This window comes from Chiroxiphia lanceolata, chromosome 8 (assembly GCF_009829145.1).
Source record: "Chiroxiphia lanceolata isolate bChiLan1 chromosome 8, bChiLan1.pri, whole genome shotgun sequence".
Classification (NCBI taxonomy): domain Eukaryota; kingdom Metazoa; phylum Chordata; class Aves; order Passeriformes; family Pipridae; genus Chiroxiphia; species Chiroxiphia lanceolata.
The window spans coordinates 18,040,536-18,061,441 of NC_045644.1; the positions used below are offsets into that span (position 1 = coordinate 18,040,536).

The 20,906-nt window shown below is 45.3% G+C and overlaps 1 protein-coding gene across 5 annotated transcripts in view; it reads right to left on the reverse strand.

The window, feature by feature from the left end:
- The window catches only part of LOC116790420 (lipase member M-like), a 33,466-nt gene extending 12,761 nt beyond the window's left edge, over positions 1-20,705 (reverse strand). Inside the window, exons 1-5 of one of the 5 annotated variants that reach the window (XM_032695340.1) lie at positions 20,259-20,705; positions 16,328-16,394; positions 15,847-15,918; positions 14,974-15,113; positions 13,486-14,788 (exon numbers count right to left, since the gene is read on the reverse strand). In XM_032695340.1, coding sequence (XP_032551231.1) covers positions 14,328-14,788; positions 14,974-15,113; positions 15,847-15,918; positions 16,328-16,394; positions 20,259-20,328 — 810 coding nt within the window. In that variant the 5' untranslated portion in view covers positions 20,329-20,705 and the 3' untranslated portion in view covers positions 13,486-14,327. The other 4 variants (XM_032695342.1, XM_032695341.1, XM_032695343.1 and 1 more) reach the window with 4 other exon arrangements.
- Between the last annotated feature and the right edge of the window lie 201 nt (positions 20,706-20,906).

The following is a 20,906-nucleotide window of genomic DNA, read 5'->3' on the forward strand; positions in this document are numbered from 1 at the left end:
GAACCCCTCAAGCACTCATATGGCTTTAAAAACATTTCATGCCATAATGGTGCAAGCAGTTGTTTATTGAGAGTGAGTAAAGCACTGAGAACTAAGAACAGGGTCTAACAGTGTGCTCTCCACAGTATCCCTGGGATAATACAATCAATAATGCAACAACTGCCCTCAGCCACCTGCCCCACACTGTTGCCTTGGCTGGACCACTGTTGGCTCCCAGGGCAGGTGTATTTTGGGGGGTGAAGGCAGACCTTCCCTATGCAGCAATGGACCCTACAGGTCCAAACAGTGAAGGAATTCCTCCCAGTGGAGTCCACACAAAGAGAGACCGGAGTGAAAAAGCATAAAGCACTAGTGAGAACAGGTGCTGAGCACTAGGGAGAATAGGGTGGAAGATTCTCCTCAGCATTGTCAGGCTGCAAAAATATTCCTGGTGCTCATCATCAAGGTCAACGGCATGGGCTGGCCTGCGGATTTCCAGCAATGAGGTTGAGTGGCACAATATTCATAAGCGATGAGTGAGGTAGCACTGAGCTGGCACTTAGACAATTATGAATCTTGGGTGTATAGGTATAGTAAGAAGTGCCAAAAGGAAGGGCTCATGAAGGACAGAGAGGGCTGCATGCCTGCCTCTTCTGCTCACTCTCCCAGCTCCTTGTCTGGGAATGTCCCAGGTAGTGTTGGCCTCCTGCCCAAGCACCAGTCACCTATAGAAGGGGCAACTTGCAAATGAAAAGCTCAGCATCAGCCTCTCTTTTAACTTATACAAGGAAAATACAATTTGTGAAAACAGCAATTATTTCTACAATACTTTTTGGCTGATGCCGAAGTTTTTGTAATGTATGGAAGCCAGGATTTCTTCACCTCTGAGGGTGGATGAAGTCTGTGTTGCAATTTATAAGCTTTGCATAACTGTTCAAATTGTTTTACCCCACAATCTGCAGGTGTAATTTTTATCCCTCTATTGATTTTGTAGTAATGTATAGAGTAATACCTCATCACCCCCATAGGTATCTATTGTAATTAGAGAAAAAAGGAACTCACAAATCTGCCTACACGTGTGGAAAGATGAAAATTAAGTATGCTTTATTTCTCTTGCAGTTGTTGCTAAATGAAAGTCTTGGGGTGTGTGTGTGTGTGAATTCAAATCCTCTGGGAGAAGAACTGGAACCAGTATGAGCACTGTACAGGACTTAACACTCAGCGTGCACCAGTCAGTGCTAGTGAGTGCCCTGGTGAGCATGGGCCATAAAGCATTGGCAGGCTTGGACTAATGAATGAGAGTGGGGCTGGGTCATGCAATGTGTTATGGTCAGTTTTGTGTTGGCATCAGCAGGACCTACCCAGCTATTTTTAAGGATGGGTCAGAGGGACTCTGGGCAGAGTGACTTGGGTTTTTCTTAGAGCTAAGAATTAAAGTAACAGGTTTGCTCTGAGACAGAAGGAGGTTGCTGGAGGGGGTTAGAAACAGGATCACAAAACCTCTGTTCTCCACTCAAACTGGGATCTTTGCATACCTGTAACTGGGCTAAGCGAGGATTGAGTTGGCAGCAGCCTGGAGTGGGCAATGAGATTAGGTCAGAGCTGAGCATCAAGGTGGCTGGAAGCTGGGACCACCTGTTCTCTTCCCATGAGCATCTTTTCCATGCCTTCTTTCTGCTGGAAAATTCTCTTCAAATATGAATTCCACTACTAATCGTCCCCATCGTGGTTTGTTGAATATTTTCATGCATAGAAAACAATATCCCACTAACTTTTGCTATGTCAACAGGTTAGATAATCACAGATGTGCTTTTTCCAAATTGTAAAGCCCTTATTTTTTCACTTGTACCTTTACACACAGTAGGAATTTTGTTTGAAACAGCAAAGGTATTGCTAACTCATAGATCCAATACTTTTTCTTTAAAAAGTGAAGATACAATTACCAATACAAACTGCTGTTCTATTCTGGGTGTCAACATTAATTTCCCCCCATTGTCTACTACAAAAAAAAAAAAAAAAAAAAAAAAAAAGTAATTATAAAATTAAGATGATTACTTCGCACTTAAGACTTACAATATTGTTTTGACCTTTTGTAAGGAAAATAGAACATGATAAAAATATTTTAACCTTAGATATAGAAATGCACTTTAAATAGCACAGTTGCTTATCTAATATAGTCTGTGTTTTTAATAGAAGCTTTCCCTTATAAAGACAAAATTTGTCTGCTGACCCCAAAGTGATTCTTTTCAAAACCAAATGAAGAATCTACATGTTCTATTTTACTTATGTCAACAAAATATTTCATTCTTTTGCTACGTGTAGGAAGTTTACTTCTAAAATGTTAGTGCCAACACACAATTCCACAACATTGCACAAAGGACAAATGAAACTTATGGACCACTTTCAAGCTCTGCTCCACTGGATGTTGCACTAGACATTCCAAGTTTTCATGAAGCAAGAGAATATTCTTTAATTAAGACAAGTAATATCAGACAAGGGCATAATTCTGACTGTCACAAAGGAAATCCATGTGTTTTTTATGATCAGGATGACCTTTAGAAGCATTTTGTGAAGTGTCTTGAGGCAGGAAGATATCTTTGCAGAGGGGTGTCATGGCTGTTTTGCTCCCCTGGAGCAGGTAATAGTGACAATCTGAAAAGTAGTGAGTTCCCAAGGTCTGTGTAAGAGGACACTGTCCCTCATCAGGGATGCCTCATGGATCCATGCTCTCTGCTAGTGGGACTGTCAATCTGCAGCAGAGAGGCTCCAATATTAGAGGACAAACAGGTCTGAACAGCTGGTAATTTGTTTTTCCTTTTGAAAGCCAACAGGAAACTTGGTCACATCTTCACTGTCCAACAAGTTGTGGTGCAGTGATCCTCTGGCTGATTCTGGTCTGAGCATCCCTACAGAGCAGCATATGGGGTACCAGCTAAGACCTGGCTCTGGCAGTATCATTTTTAGGAGCTGTACCCCTTGCACTGCACCCTGCCCCTCAGCTGCAAAGCTGGGCTGACACCTCCCTGCTGTTGCACTCCCTGGCACCCTACACCACTGCTCAGCCAAATCACTCTGCACTTGTTATATTCCTGTTATCTCATTCAGGTCATCCTGACATCTTGGAATAACTGATGTCCAGGTCTAATGACTAGGACATTGGGCACTCATCGGTATTATTCAATCTTCTTCCAGGGCTTTTGTTTCTTTCCTGTTTTCCAGATGGCACCTTCAATTAGGAGGATTTTGTGCATGAACTGTCCCTGCTACTTGTCTGAACAGCTTCTAAGGGATATTTCAGTTCAAGCTGCAGTCTTGCTAACCTGAATGAATATTCAAATAAGTAAATGAAAATTGTGGCTGAAATCCTTCCTTTTGCGCCCTAAGGGATGTCAGATTTTATTCGTATAAATCATAAAGACAGAAATGTCCTTATTAAATTGCACTGACAGAGACTTGTGAGAATAGACTACTGGAAATAAAGAAGTGATTTCTTTGACTTAAAAAAAAAAAAAAGAAAATATCTGAAAAAAAAATGAAATAAAATTTTAACAGGCAGGTAGATTCTTGGAGTTAGCAATGCTGTCAGAATCTTCATTCAATCCTACCAGAATTCTTCTGTGCTTAATAAATTGTTCCCTGAGCACTAGGTGAAGCAACATTGGTTTCCTGTCTGTTTGTACCTTACAGTTGATTGCAAGCTCCAGTTAAATATTTCCAATGACTGGGGTATCTCTCTTGCTCTTCTTCTTCCTCTTCTAATTTCCTAATCATGCTACAGTCTTCACTGGTCAGGACACCTGTAATCTTTCTCTTGGTCAACTTTTTGTCATGCAACACATGAATCTTTAGTTATTTTGTGGAGGACTATGCTGCTACGAGTGAAAACCAGGAAACATGCAGAAGAACAACACACAGACCACATAATCCCTCAGGAAGGCAGCTAAACCATCCTTCCTTAAGCCTTTGAATAAAATCACTGTATGCTTCTACACTGCTGCTGGATTGCTCTTGTCTTCATGTTTTGAAAAGGGATTTTGTCATTGCAAAAAAAATATTTTTTTTAGACTAGTATAATTTTCAAATTATAAAGATGTGTACCAGTATTTTTAATAAATGAGTCATTCCAATATTATGGACCCTCTGATGTTACTAACACAGCCTGATGGGCAATGAGCCATGCAAAACTTGTATGTGATGTGCATACTGGGTACCTGCTTTTTTAATTTCATAGGAAAGCATTTGTTTCCATGGGAGGCACCAGCCTAGGAAGCACCCTGAAGTCAGTGAGGTTGCTTTCTGCATGGCTGTGCATGGTTCAATTTCAACAAGGGAGGAACTGAAATAACACCTGTAAAACGAGAAGATGCAAAAACGAGCTCGAGAGTCAGAGACACATCCCCATAGAGGTACAGTCAATGCTCTAACTTTATTCCAAAAATACATACATTATCAAGGGTCCTACAGGGTTCACACGCTCTATTCTAACTTTCTATTGGTTACATTTACTTTCACACACTATATCTATAACTTTATTGGCTCTACTAGCCAAGGCACATTTCCAGGCCCCCCCATCTTCTGGTTTCTCACACTCTGGATAACAACCTCCTTCCTTGTTTTCCTCTATGCAGCTTTCTGATATCTGCTGCTCAAGGACACACATCTGCTGCTGGAGAACACAGGTCCCTGCCGTCCGGCACGCAGGCAGGATTGTGCAAGCAGGCCTGAAGCAGTATATGTCCTGCATCATCTAAGATTCTTTCAACAGACCTGTTCAGAGAAGACAGGATCCACCTAAAAATGGATGGGAGTTCCCAGTCTCTGAGGGGTTTGGAATGTACAGAGAAAGATACATTAGCATTTTGTGTAGTGTGAATTCTCACCTGGCATGTTCAACACCCCGGAGGCTGTTCCGGATGGCACAGAAGTGAACCGTGTCACCATACAATGTCCTTTTCACACTGTATGTCTTAGCAAGGGACATTGGGATTATCTGTGGAAGGAGACAGCCTTCCCTTTCCCACTGCAGGATTGCCTGGCTCAGCAGATCTCCCACACGATGCCTTCCCCATGTGCGAGGGCTTTCCCACGTGCGATGCCTTCTCCGCACTGCTTGTTGCCAGTGGCGCCAGGGAGGGGGAGCAGTATCAGGGGCCAGTCAGCTCTGAGATGGCTTCTGTGACCACTAGCCTGTAATTTTCACTTGGGACTGCAGAGAATTACAGCCTTGGAGTTTATTTACTAGAAATTTAAATCAAAGCCAGAGCTAGGGAATTGCTTACGGCAAACTGACTCCTCTGCATCGTACACCAGCTGTCAACTACCAGCAGGTGAAATCATAAACACAAGGTGTATAAGCACACAGGGTGTGCACATACAATCCACTACTCACAATGGCTATTTTTTTCCCTTAGATGGCAATTCATTTCAGAGAGAATTTTGGGGAAATTTTTTTTTTTTGCAGAATCACAGAATTTCAGGCACTAATCTGTCTGCTTTTTCTTTTTATTTCAGTCTTTAGACATTGCTTCCTAATACTCAACAAAGAAAGGAGTGTAGCAAAAGGGGCTACTTAACACACCAGTAATCAGTCCCTGGATCCAACAATAAGAAGCAACCAAACATGGGGTTTAGTGCCATTTCAGATGCACTTGGGCATCCTGCCTGCCTCTGGGATTTGTCTTTGGCTTTGTATGTAGTAATTTTGGCTGAACCAGTTTCTTGCTGGATCATGTCTGGAGTCTGTGAAGTGTTTACCTTATGTTTTATCCTTATCTGTTAAAGATTGCTTTATTTACAAAGCTATTAGTAAACAATGAAGACTGGATTTGCAGGTAATCTTCACTCGGTTTATGCAAAGCACAGCCAGATTTTCAGCTGTAGAAGAAATTGTCCATCTGTAACAACTGATGGGCACAAGTTGGTTAAACCCATGAACATCTATTGTCTGCAAAATTTATGCTATTTGTAGCTGAACATTATAGGGAAGAAAGGGTGAAAGCAGGAGGTTGTTTATGAGAGGAATTCTAAATATTTTCTCTTTAACAGGTGATGCAGACTAGTCAGTTCTGTGCATTTAAAGACACAAATAAACTCTCCAGGATCAGCAGGTGTTCCCGGTTTTCAACCTTTTTCTGTATGACTGAGGTATGACTCTTTCAACAGAAACTCAGTATATCCTCACATGACTCCAGGAGTAGTAATTTTAATGAAAATTACAACCAACCTTTCAATAAAATCTTAGTAAATTCATTAATTTATAACACCATTATGATTTAAATTATGGCTCTTCATAGCTATGACAAGCTTGAAAATTACTATCATGATCATATAGGCTTTGATATTATCCTTAGACTTAAGAATATTTTGTAGGTAATATCATAGTTTTTTATTCAGTTTTTGATGTTGTGCAGGTTAGAGGGTTTTGGTTCAGTTGTGTCACTTTTTTTTTTCCTGTTTCTGATATATTTGGTTTGGTATTAACTCTAGTGGTGAGGCTGCTTTACAACATTATTACTTTTCTAGCCATGGTATATTTCCTTACATGCAACAGACCATTTGGCTTGAAGAGATCTGTGATACACACTGAATGTGTGTGTAGCTGTGCTGCAGAGGTTGGCTCTGTTAGCATGTGAATCCCAGAGGGTTTTCACCCAGCATGCACACATGCATTTCTGTCTGGGAAATCACAGTCAGAAATACTGTCGCTATACCTAATTGGAGACAATCATCTTGATATTTCCCATCAAAGCAATGTGGATTTACTGCAGTGACACAGAATGAAATAGCAGGGTCTTATTATGCAATGCACATTTGTCTTGTTTATTAGTAATAGATAGGGGTGGTCATTTAGGGTGAACCTGGTTTGTTAAATACAATCATAGCATGAAGAGGTGTGGTACCTCCTGTATGAGCTGAGGAAATGCTGGTTAGCTGCAGCAGTGGCACTGTAAGGACAGGCCACTCCCATACACAGCCTGATGCACCATGTCTCAGAGTCCCATGCAGTCATCTCCATCTGCACTGAGAAGTGATGCACATTGTCCTGCTGCTCTTGCCACGAAACCACACAGCGATGCTGCAAGCAGCAGAGTATTGCACAAGGTTTTCAAACCATCTCAAAATTAAAAAGCTGATGGAAAAGTTATACAGGGCGATTAATCATCATGTATCCACGTTTCTTTATGTTTGCTATATATTTACCTTTTTTTAGTCTGCCTTCCGGTCTTTGAAGGGGAAAGAGCCACTTCTAACATATGTGACAATTTCAGTTTCAAATTCAACTATAAATTGCCATATTTCTGCTCAGGATGAAGGAAAAAAAAAATCTCCATTTACCTCTCCTGCTTTTTGTACACATCCATTTGTGAATGATTTACCCAAGGCAGAGTAAATTTATAGACTTGTGAACTCAGCGGTCTGTTAAAATTTCTCATGACCATTTTGAATAAATCAGATTTTAAATGTGATTAAATAGATCAAATGAGATATAAACCACAATATAGTAAACCAGAAATTCTACTTGGCTTCAGTTCTTCTTAGCAGCTACCCTGCACAGGTACTGAGCCATATACACACCTACTCAGCTTCACAAGAAAGTTTCCAAAGATGTCAGACTCTTTCTTAAAAGGATACAGCAAAAGCAAAATGCTATAAAAATTATCTTTCATCTTAGTAGCTAAAGCATTAAAAATCCATGGAATGTGTTCAGAAATATGATTCAACTTGTAATTTCTAGTTACTGTTAAGTGAAAACTCTACTTGATTAAAAATACTTGATTTTGTACTTGAGCCTAGCTTTGATTGCATGCCATTCAACTTGTAATTTTCACAGTGCTTGCCTGAGATGTACAATCTTTTTTAGCAAGAAAACACTACCATTTGAATGGCTGATCTGAATGCCAGCAACACAGGAGTTACAGTCCTATAAAAAAGATTTAACACATTGCTCAACTTGATTTTTCTTACATTTTTTTTTAAATTGTTTTACTGATTTAGCTGTTTGTGGGGCAATAACTCAAATAATTACTTTTTCAATAAAAGTATCGAGTAACAAAGGTTAGCTTTTGCACAGCAGTTCCATGCAGTCCTGAGTGGCTGTATGAGCATCTCACAGGTGTGAGCCACACAAGAGTGGGAGCCACAGAAGATGCTCAGGTGGGCAGGCAACTGGAGCTGAGCTCTGGGTATCTCTGTGCTGTCATTTACAGCTATAAGCAGGTAACAAGAAAAGAGAGAGTCTATCCAGAATGGCACACAGGACACTGTTTCAGGGCAGAACCAGCACAGTAGCTGCAACAGAATTTCATGGCAGTATAAATTCCATATGGTATTTTTGCCTTGTATTTCATGATCTGTCATGGTGCCCTGTCTAGATACACAGTATTGATGGAGTAATTCATACATATGGCACTCTTTCAGGAAAGGGTAATGCTACAATTAATGGTTTGGGGCATTCTTAGTTGTAGCTTCAGGACACAAAGCAAAAAATACTTTGCCATTTTGTGCCAGCTTTTCCATGGTTGAAAAGTGCTATGTAAGTGGAAAAGAAAGGCATGTAATTTTGACTTAGAAGGAATCAGTTTAAATAAGGAAATGTTTGTGCCTGTGACTAGTAGTTGGAAGGGAAGAAACTTGAAACAATGAGTAACAATGATAAAATAATTATAGCATAAATGCAATATTTTAGTACTGGATAAGAGCCAGGAAAAGTAATGACAAAAGCACAGCCTTCTCCATTTCCAAAGCAGTCAGCAGGAACTTGTTTGCAATTTCCTTCTTAGGGCACTTCCACGAGAGATGTTGACAGTAAGATTGTTATATTTTTTACACTGTCACAATGTGCACTCTCAGTGTGGAACATGCTGGGGAAGACACTTGGATTTCCATTTATGCAGCTGATGATTTCTTTTGTGCTTGCATGTGCTTACATGAGAAACAGATGCTAGGATAGAATAATAATTAATTTGAGAGGAATAAGATGAGGTTCACTTTCATGCCCGGGCCTGGGTTTTTGAGGGGAATGTGTGGCTAAAAGGTGTAATTTCATTCTCAAATCCTATCCCCCAAGAACCTCTCAGATCAAGCTTCCTTGCCATGTGGCTGCAAATGTATCCCAGAAAAGAGCTTCAGGTTAAATGGCCCATCTGACTTCACCCACTAAATCTGGGAGCATGGAGAGAATCCAGTGGAGAGAATACACCTGCACATTCATTGGCAGCCTTAGTCCTTCTGAGCACATGGTATGGGGACATAAGTTGGCAGGGAAGCAGGCTTGTTCCCATCCTGGAGACTGTCTCCTCAATAGGCACAACAGGGAAAGAAGTAATAAAGAAAGCAGAGTAAGCCTCCCCACCTTGAAAGGGAGAAATGCAGGGAGTACCAAATCCAACCACTCCTACAGGGCAGTTTTGGAGAGGGAGGGGCAGAAAGGAACTGTGTAATTGTGTCACAGTACATGTAATTTTGTTTAGTGTGACTCGATCAAGACGATGCTTCTTTTTAAATAGTGCTCTGGAGTGGAAAGGTTTGGAGTGAAGGAGTGTCTGGGCAGAAGGAAGAGATGGGAATGTAATGGGGATTAATGTTAAGATGTTGTTCACGACTTCTTCCTGGGCTGTAGGAAGTCTGGGATGCGATGAGGAGGAGCTGCCAGTAAACATTACCCTTCCCTTTTTTTCCTATTTTTATTTACTTTCTTTTCTCTCTGAAATATGGATTCCCTCTTCAGTCTGTGATCCAAAGACCTGGGTTGGTTCCTGGTGTTTTGCCAAGAGCCTCAAAACGAGATTCAATTTAGTCACACGCTGAGTGAATAATTGCCTAGAATTAGAATCCAAAAGGTGCCTTAATCATTCATTCAGATATAACCTATGCAGTCATTTCACTAGTGGTATGTCAGATGAGATATGGTGGCTGGAAGTCACATTCCCGATTTTGCATTATGCCAAGAAGATAAGGGAGCTGACAGCTCCAAGCAATCCCAGGCAGGTTTGGGATCTGGTTTCTGCTTCCTGTAACTTCCTGCACAGCACAAAATGCAGGAGGCCAGACAAAACAGAACCTACATTTCTGGCCCAGCACTTGGTAGAATCTCCTGAATGGGATAGAAGGTGCAGTGATGATGAGTGGTGGGGTTGCAGGTATGTCAACATGAAGCATTTGGAATCAAGTGGAGACAGGTCCTCTCCTGCATGTGGATATGACTCAATACTGAACTAGGAGCCACCCACACCACCGATGCTGACACTGGTGTTTGCTGCCATGGGTGTTGCAGTCACAGATACAAGCAGGACACTGCTGATTTTGAGTACTGACACTGCAGAAACTGAACACTTTTCTCTCCAAATGTACCTTATTTTCCTAACACTGCTGTTGTTTGGGTAAAACATTCATTTCCATGTTTCAAACATGGAGCAGTGCTCAGAGAACCTGGGGACCAGAGTCCCAGTGGGGAGCTAGGGAGTTTGGAGGGTGACCATCTAGGTACCTGGTGTGAGGTGGGAGCACTGTGGCAGGACAAGTCGTGTGGGGCTGTCTCTGGGGCTCTGCAACAGGTACTCATACTAGTGTGCAGTGGAGGCAGAGAAGAATTGTAACTAAAGCTTGCACTGAAATCTGGTTTTGCTTTCATATAAAACTTAAAATGGAGTAATTGTTTGCAACATAGCAGTTCACAAAGTTGTGATGGGAGCAGTCAAGTAGCATCGAAGAGTGTTTCCACTACACACGTACGTGCAAAGCAGGAAAATTTTTCCTCATGCAGGGATATCTTTCATGGAAACTTCGAAGGAAACCATTTCTGCCGGGATTACCTCACAGAGTTTTACCTTACACATGTATTTCATTTGGATAATTCATCTTGTTTCCTTTCAGTATGTGAATCCACAGGAGTTTACAGCTTTATGCACTCTAACTCGGTAAATTAATCTCAGTGGACTGGCTGAGTAATGAATTTTTGCAATGCAGGCAAAAATTATATAGCAGAGTTCATGTAGTGCTGTGTGGACTTACAGTTCAAGCAGCTCAAATTCAGATACTACTGCACTGCACAGTTAATAGCATCAAGTGCTTCCTCTTTTTCTTTTCCTGCAATTACCCTGCGTATATGAGAGTTTTTCTCATACAGACCCCTCACAGCCCTCCACAGCATCTCTGGTGCCTTCAATACCATCTGGGATAACCCTCTCAGCTAGATTTAGGGAGAGGGGCCAACAGAGAAGTGTACACTTGAGTGAATAATCTCTGAGGCCTCTGCAAAGTCATCTGACACCCCCTGAGGCTGAACATTTCCCTGCACTGTGATTTTAAAGAAAGCCTGAGGCTGTGTTTCTTTAAGCAGTTGAGCTGCTCTAACAGCTTTCTGCCTCTGAAAGAGGTGCTTTTATTCCCCATCCCCTTCATTTGTGACTGGCCCTCCCTGAATTTACTTGGCTCATTAACCAAGAAGATAGCCACCCGCTTTCTTTTTCCTAATTATTTTTCCTCTGGGCTAACAAGGTCTGTAAGCTGATGGAGCTGGAATATGGCACCAGGGGTGGGATGGGTGGTGAGGAGCAGAGCAGAGGAGGTACAAATGGACTTCTTGGCAGGGGCAACCCAGGAAGCAGATCAGCTCCTGTGGTGGGATCACATTCCTCTGGTGCTTTTGGGGGCACAAATTGTCTGCCTCTGAAGGAATATCCACTTCCATAGCACTAATGCAGGCACTTGGCTGACTCCAGGGTGAGTTAGCCATGGACCTTAACTGAGCAGTCAATTTAATACCACAGAAAAGATGAGCAGCTTTTTTCCTAGCCTTTATCTCCTGAGCCAACTAGCTGTGAGGCGGGAGAGGAGCCAGGCCGACACAAGGGAGCAGGCAAGAAAAGCGACCAGGTTGAATGCTATCTCCATGAAGGGTGAAAAAACACCTCACCTTGTAGCTTTCCCCAGTCTTGCTTCTGAAGGGAAACCTACAACAGACTTTTAAAAGGTGAGCCTAAAAGCTGAAACCTAATTCTTCAGACTCTAAAAACTACAAACTCATTCTAAGCATTTCACAGAGCAAAGAAATTTGTGCCCCCACACACTTCAGGGTGCCACAGGTGCTCTCACCACATTGCTTCTCCCCTTGCCAGTTGGCCCTGCTGCCCCATGTGGATCAAGTAAGGGCTTGGTCAAGTAAGGGCTGAAGGATGAAATTTGCTTCAGAGCAGCAGTTCTCATCCAGGCTGCCCTTTGCTGAGGGCTAGAGAGGAGTCTGCAGAATTGTGGTCTTTCTTGTCAGCAGATTGCCTGATACACTGGGAGCGGTGCCTTTTCAACAAAGTTTATCTCTCTGTGTGTAATTAATTATGCAATGTTCAAAGAAGAACCTTGAATGATGCAGAAAGCTGACTCTGTGTATGAGAGTGGTTCTAATTGCAGAACAGATGTGTAGTTGAGCTGGGGAGCCAGCTCCAGGCACAACCTTTTTGGGCAGTTGGCAAGGGTTGGTACCCTGTTAGCATGGCTGGGTCAGGACCTTCATGGGTGCAGGTGTGCTTGTTTGTCACCAACTTCAGAGGAAAATAATTTTATTTTTTATTTCCTAATGTGAAGAACACACTAGGTCAGGGTGGAGCTGTGGTTGGATCCTGGGCTTGCTGCTATCAGTTGTGCAGCATTAGGCTGGAACCAGGTGCAATCTTCTGAAGACATTGTTCCAGGTGCAAATCTACCCTAAACGCAGATGTGTACGTGATTCTTCTCCAACACACAATTATGGGGGGAAGGTTAAATTCTGCAGTTAGAAACAAGAGGTCTCTAATCCATGCATCATGTTTAGAGCAGATTGATACCAGCTATCATTTTAAATGCTGGTGACGCAACAAAAAGGTTTTGTCTATGTTTGATTGTAGGAATGACAAGCATGTGCAACCCTTCATAAGCTTCTCTTATTGACAGCGTTTCATTATCAAACACAGGCAGTCAAATATTGGGAGTCATCATCTTTCACCTTCTTCCTCATCCATCTCCTAAATTAGAAGTCAGTTTAAAAGAGTTTATTAAAAAGTACCACTGGTTTCTTATCTCAAGTGTTTTCTGATTACACTTTGACCTACACCGCTTTCCTGAATGAGCATGATGATTGTCACTTGGAGAGGTGAGATTTTAAAGAGAAGAAATAACCTATTTTCAAGAAAAACAGCCAGCTTTACTGGCTTCTACCTTATAAATAGTCTAGCAGGTCTCAAGGAACTTCTCTCTCTACTGTTGTCTTACCCCAATGCTGTGTGTCTTGGCTCTGCACAGTTACAACTCTTCATCCCAACAGGGGTGACAGTGTGGCTTAATGTCCCATGTTCAAGGAAACCCAGCCACTTGAGTTCTTTCCCACGTGTTCTCAGGTGGGATAGAACCAAAGACATAAGTTGAACTGGAGGGAAATGCCTGATTATATGAGAAGGGTCTTCAAGAGGCAGAAATTATGCTAGGATTAAGCCAGAGATGAAGTGTTCAGGGAAGAGCTGGCATGGAGGGAACTGGTGAGACAGCGATGTAATTTTATTATTGCCTTTGCCCTCTAGGGGCCATAATTACACACTGGGAGGGGCACACAGTCTGCCGTGCCAGCGTGGAGCTGAATCTCAGGACCTGAGCTAACACATCATCCCAAAGCTCTCCTAATTCAAGAGGTCTGTCCAAGCAGGGGACACCAGAAAGCCCCAGGGTGCTCCCTGCTGCCCCATAGGTGCTCCCAAGGCCAGAGGTAATTTCCCTGCTGGGCTCAGGGTGTGTCTCAGGGGAGGTACTGAGCAGGGGTGTGCTTGGTCTCAGCCCACCTCCAAAATGACATTTTGGATATCCCAGGCTGCTGCAGCTGGTGCAGGTGCTGTGAGGGAACCTGCAGGCTGCAGTGCCCTGTGCCAAACGTGTCCCAGCCCCGAGCTGTCCAATGTGCACAAAGGACCAAAGGGAGACAACTGCCCCAGCAGAGGCTGCTCTGGGGCATGTCAGTCTCTGCTTTTCCTGCCTGCTGCTGCCAGACGGGAGGCACATGCCATGGCTGTGATGTTAGGCAGGAGCAGCTGCAGTGATTTGTAGTGCTGTAACAGAGGGGTGACCCATGTGAGAGGCCATGGGAGCAGAAACCTCTCTGTCCTTGCACTACCCTGGCTGAACCACCGCCTGTCCCCTGGCCCTGCCACAACATGTGGGACCATGTAGGGTGGGCAGCCCCTTGAAAAGGGGAGTGGCACAGCTGCCACCCTGGACGCAGGGAGGGCAAGAAGAGCCACTTCTTGGAGCCCTTTGGCTGCTGGAGCATCAGGGAGCAATGCCAGTGCCAGGGGTAGCAGGTCTGTCATGTCCTCATTCCTGCTGAGGGCTCAAAAGAGCCCTGTGGAGCTGAGTGGAGCGACGATGATGGGGGCATCTGGTGGTGTGAGGATGGGTGTTGTGTCTGATGTGGTCTCTTCAGCCTCACTCTCCATGTCCTCCAAGCTCTCGCTGACAGAGGGGATGATCTGCACCACCTTCTCCTGGAAGTGCACTTGCTTGCGAGGGACTGACATGGCTGCTGGTTGGGCAGGAGTTACTGGGGCTGAGCTCCTGTCCTTGCTGCCCTTCAGGATGCTCTTCATGTGGCCCAGAAGTGAGTGGTGCTGCTCCCTCTGGGCCCCGTGGAAGGTGTAGATCTGCTCAGTGTCACCAACGATGGTTGGGGCTGCCATGGTGGCTGAAGGGTCCACGTACTGGCCCGCCTGGGGATGCATCTCTTTGTGTCCTGGGCTCTTCCTCCTCTTGCTCAGCAGGAAGTAGGCCAGGGCAGTGAGCACCAGCATGGACCCTGGGGAGAAGGCCATGTTGGCTGAGGGCTGTGGCAGGTGGGAAGAGCTCACCAAGCAGTGCTTGGTCTGGCTAGCTCACTACCATCTGCCACTGGTCCAGCATCCCACACACCCCCACCCTCACTGGCTCTTGACAGACCATGCTCCTCGTCTGTCTTCACTGCTCCCCACTCAAGCTTCTCACCAGGAATGGTGACATGCCAGACGAGGATGGGATGCAGGAAGCAAGCCACTGAGAGCAGCGTGTACCCCAGGAATTTCTGGAAGCTCCCTGGGCGTCTAGCTCGCTTCCAGCAGGCCTGTGCCAGGGATTCAGGCTTGTGACTGGGGAGAGAAAGAGAGGTCCTTGTGGGATGAGGCACCAAGCACATGGCAAGAATTTGGACCTAACTGTCACCCACCCAGATGTGCAGATCCTCACGCTGGTTTTCCAGGAGACTGGTGTGTTGGTCAGGGAAGGTAAGCCAAGCCAAGCCAAGAGTCTGGGGCTGCATCTGCCAGAGGCCAGCATCTCAGGCAATCTCTCAATGTGTTTGCCCACTTGGTCACTAATTAAGTGTGTATTATCTGGAGTAAGTTGTTGCCTCTGAGTAGCTGGAGTAAGGTGTTGCCTCTAAGATATGAGGGCTTTTGAGTTTATGCTAGAAGACAGTGGCAGTGCTCAGCCTCTGACAAGTACATAAGGATTTTGTACATTTTAATTTTAACTTCTGCACTGTCTCTGGAAGGGAGCTGAAGCTCATCCTGGCGATCTGGCTCTTTCCTCAATCCCCGTACTTGTCCCTACATACTGTGTTAAGTGGATGCTGGAGAGCAGAGTTTGTTGTGCTGATGTTCAGCAAATTAAGGCACAAGTGTGGTTTAAAACACAGGTGTAAATGGTGCTGGACACGGCCCCACTTACCTCACCCCTACCTGAGTACACTTGCCATGGCATTAGGGAAAGGACCTTTGGTCTGGTACTTGCAGCTCCCTCAGGTCTGGTGTTGCCTGTAAGAGGCAAGTTGCCTTAGGAGGTCCCACCAAGGCTAGAGAAGAGTGGACAGGGTCTACTCACGTGAAACACATCTCCAGGAACAAACTGATAAAGAAGAAGCCTTCACAGACAGTAACTGCAACCCCTGAAAAACTGAAAGGTGGAGCTGTCAGGGGGACAGGGCTGGGCTTAAGTGTGCTGTCTAGGTGGAAGAAGGGGCACAGAGAGCCAGAATTTACTATCCAGTTCACAACAGTCTGTGTGCTGAGGTCCAAACACCCTCTGCTCAGCTAGTTTGTGGAGGAGAGCTCACAGCCCTCCTGTCCCCACGCAGTCAACGTGCAGCCAGTGTCACCTCTGGCCTGCCTGAATCTGCAGTAGCATGTCTTTCTCTACCAGAAATAGCTTATTTTTCTGAAACCTCAATATGGAGACCTGAAATCCCCAAAGCCTTGGACACTGTTCCCTGCTGTTGTTGCAGTCTGGTCTGGTGCCATATATGGTGGAGGGGTTGACCGTGTCGCTCTCTGCCAGCTCTGAATTCAAGGGCAAAAATACTCACAGCAGATAGAAAGCCAGGCTTTTGAACTGTCCTCTCTGCAGAGTTTCTACGCCCACACCGATCAGCACTAGAAAGAGAAGATAGGAAAGATGTTGACTGCAAGGTTAGTTCCCGATTCCTTGGTGCCCTACCAGCTCCCAGGATCAATGCCCTCATTCCCCAGAGGCTAAGCAAGGCTGTTTCTCCCATGCAGTGCAGCACGTTAGGACTGGCAGCATCAGTGATTCATGCTGACACACCAGCCCATGGGAGTCAGAGCTCAATGCTGGCCTTGACACACAGCCCTGAAACCCATCCCAGTAGCACCACTATTATGGCAGCCTTGCCACTGCGTGGGGTGGGGAAAGGTGCTCTGGGGATACCAGCTGGCCTTGGACTGATGGGGCAAGTGAGCAGTGACCTGTGACCCTTTCACCCTTTACCACACCACCACATCACTGTTGCCACAGGGCCCACTGCCCACTGCCCCATCCATCTCTGCCCAGGTCCCCCCAGTGCCTGCCAGCCTCACTCCCCTGCCCTTTCTGCTTGCCCAGGCCTGCTTCATCCAACACAGGGCTGTAGGGCAGCAGCAGGACACAGGAACTGTGCCAGCTGCCTTCACAAAGGGCTGTAGCCATAGCATCAAGATCCTTTGCTAGCCAAACAGAAAAACATATAATAGGAGCAGGCAGATTAAAAACAGGGAATGAACATTCTCTCAGTGCCCCAGCCAGTGCAGCACACCAGGGAGTCAGTTTAAGGGGGATTAAGAGTATTAATAAGGCTGAAGTCTTCGATGGATTGGCCAATAGCTTCAGGGGATGGAACATTTCCTTCAACATCCTTCAGTTTCCTTCAAGACTATTTCTAAAATGGAGCAGAAACATAGTGACTTACACCAGCTGCAGTCACAGTGCACCAGTGCCAGCGGCACAGAGATGAATGGAGCCCAGATTTTATGGCCAGAGCATCACTCTGGACAACCACTACACTTGTGTCTGCACTTGATGTCTCCACACCTCACTGAGCAGTCCCCACCCATTCACTGGTGCTCAGGAAGTTCACCACTGATCCTGCTCAATGCCCACTGCCTAAGTTTTGAGATGCAGGTTGGATCCATTTCTCTGAGCTGTGGTTTGTCCCATCTGGAGAAGGATACCAGGCTCCCAAACAAGGATGCACATCACTGTCCATCAAGACTGCAGGGTGGGTCAACACCAAGGGTCAGCTCTCCCACCGGGGCTGAACAAAGAGCCTCTGTATTTTCCTTGTGTCACCTGCAGCTGCTAGCCCCTGTCAGCCAAGGGAACACATGGGGCCCATGTGCCACCCTCCTCCACTGCCTTTCCAGCCCTGAGCAGAGCACAGAGAAATTAGTCTCATCAGAGGGCTGTGAAGCTGCATGAGCTGTGTAATCCTACACGCAAAGTATTGTCCGCTACTATCTTGTGACTGAGAACTGTTCTCTGTAATCTTCCCTACAAATGTGGAGTTCATTCATTTATTCATTTATTCCCTGTGGATGAATGCAGAATTCAACAGCTTGGCTGTTACGCTCGAGCCTCTGCTCTGGATGGGGAGGTTTCCTCATTTTGCACGGCTTCTGCTTTATCCACAAAGCTGTTTGGATGAAGAATCTGCAGGAAGAAAAGGGCTGTTTCCGAGGTGTTTATTTGGACTAGTCGCTGCCTTGATTTGGATTTTGTCCAAACCATGTGGCTAAAGGCACATGATTAGGAATTAAATGGTTGAAAGCATGAGAATTAAGAAGTAAGTAGGAACTCTTTCCTAGATGTAAATATTACAAGGCCTAAAATCACTGAACTAGAGAGATACCTCAATATTGTAGCAAATTGCAGGGCTATTTGATTTTGCTAACTTGCCATAAGACAAGTTAGCCATTTTCTCATACAGAAGAAACCCTGTAGCTACACCATTGCAGACAGCTGTTACACTCCAAGATCCTGGGGGAAAGGGAGGTTTATATTATGTGCATAACCTGTATTTACTAGCAGCATATCGAGCTGGCCAGGCCTTCTCAGAATCAATTAGTGAGGCTGATGCACTCTTTCTTTCATAGTTTTTTTTCAAACAAAACCCATGGGAGTCTCTTCAGTGTGGTTTCCATTCCATGCAAGACCCTCACACACTTCATCAGGCACTGAATACTGCATCAAGCTGATTTCTTACTCCATTGAGACACACAGAGGAATAAAACACAGGCACATCCTTCAATGGCATTTTTGGAAAGTCAGGTGATACTGGGAATGCACCAAAGGTATGGAAAAGCACAGATTGGTCATACAGCTGTCCTATGCTCTGTGATGCTCAGCAGAGAGACAACTGCACTGTTCATTTAAAGAAAAACTAAAGAAAGAGATGCAGATGATGCAAAATGATGAAAAGAAAATAAGGAGAGAGAGATTATATTCCACTAACGCACTTCCACATCGTAAATTACTTTCAATTTTGTTGTTCTAGCTTTAGTTTTCTCATGGCAACAAACTCACATTTTATCCCAGGAAGGTCTCTATGAGTTTCCTGGGAGCTTTAAGTGAGAATATGATCAGCATGGGGCTTATAGGAGCCCAAGGGGGATGGGGAGGGAGAAATGAAGAGATTTGCATTTGCTGATTAAAGCTGTGTCCCAACTCCCACTGTTGCAGTCTCATCATGATGTGCACTTATCTACTGGGAGTTTGTGTAAACTCAGAGACTCAAATCACTGCTTGTTATCAGTATTAGTTGTTTGAAGCACATTCCAGGGCCTTCATTGTCCCAGCTGGGCTTTGTGTGTCCTCGGAGACCTGTGCGCTCTTCAGCTGACCTGTGTGCTTTTTACTTTGCCCATGACAAGAGTAAAGTGTGTCTTTTATGGCTGTCCACAGTTGATAAAGGAAATGCAAAGGTAGGAGGGCCTGCTGTGACTTCTTCTACAGTGTCTGATTATGAAATCCCTGGGGGTCTGAAACAGGAACCACAGGCACCACCTCAAGTCACTTCTCACCAGGAACCTCTGCGTCACACCTCCAGCCTTTAGACAAATCAGGCACCTTGATCTCTGCTTTACTGATGGGGAAACTGAGGCAGAAAGTGTTGTCTGTCCTGTCCCATAACAGTGAGTCAGCAACAGTGAATCAGTGCCGGACTCATCCCTTGAGCCCTCTGCTTTAGTTTCTTCCCTAATCCCATCTAGAATCATCCATGTTAGAGGGTTGTTCAGCCCTTCTGGGATGCTGTGTCTGACCCCTGGCTCAAAACACCTGCATGTCACCTGAAACCAAGTGCTTGGATGTGTCACCAAACGCAGAACACCCTGGTCCAAAGCAGCCCCTGACAGTGGGTGAGAGGATGCAACTAGCCAGGTGCGTGAATTTATGATGTTTGTACTGCAGCTATAACCTGAACTGCTCTGAGCCTGCTCCCCAACAGGTTACTAGAGAGGTAGAGCAGTGCTTTTGCAGTAACTGTGCTGTGATGACTAGGATGGAACCTCTCCATCCTGACTGGCACGGGACATTTCACTGTGCAAAGCACAGGGAGCTCTTCCTTCATCTTCACATGTCACAGAGCAGCCTGGTAGTCTTTCACAGCCATGAGTATTTTGCTTTTCAGTCTCATTCACATCTTGACTGTGCCCATGTCTGCTTTAGAAGAATATGGTTTAGTTTTCTTTTCTATATGTGCTTTATCTTGCCCTCTGACATATTGAGCGCTGGCTCTTCCTTTCTGATGTCTCACTGTGCCTCCCGCAGTGTTTGGAAAGAGCCTGGCCAGGCACTCAGCATGCTCCCTCCCTTGGTCCCAAAGCAAAAGTGAGTAAGTTTCCTTGTCCCCTTCATATGATGGGGCAGTGGCTGCACCTGGCCAAAGGCAGGGAGGCAGCTTGGGGGTCCCAACACCCACTCAGTGCCTTTTAGTGACAAAGAAAAAGAGAATTTCCTCTTACCTGCTGCGGTGGAGATGCCCAGCAATCGGCAGGTGTATTCCAGGGCACTCCAAAACACCTTGTGCTGCATGGTGAAGAGATGAAGACTGCGGTACAGCCAGGCAGAAACTCCTCTTCAGAGCCCCCACCTCATGTGCAGCTCAGCAGCTCCCAGAAACAGGCAGAGCCTCTCGCTCCCTGGACCGAGTGACCTTCCTGAAGGAAAGGACTGTGCCTGCAGGACTGGCCACCTCCACGGGGCCTCCCAGGGGAGGGTGGTCGGAGAGTGAGCTGCCACCACAGGGAACTGGTCAGCACTGCTTCCTGTTGCTCCCGTGGGGGCTGTGGAGACCTGGCCTTTTCCTGCTTTCTTGCCGCTTGCTCCTTGCTGGCCCGGGTGATTAATGATTGGTAAGGCAGGGGTGCGGCTTTGGGAGCATTTGTACCCCGGGTGCATGGGTGCATGGCCTTCCCTGCTCCTGAGGAGGAGGCTCTGGAAGCCCAAGCTGATTAAATGAATGTGAAGTCATTAGTGCTGTGCAACTCCCGGCAGGTTAACCATTTGTGAGGATGACAGTATTTGTTCTTGGTAAGAGAGCAGCACGTTTCTGGCAAGCAACAAGAGGCACCCCAGCCCCACTGCCCCCTGCAGCTCAGTCCCCTACCATG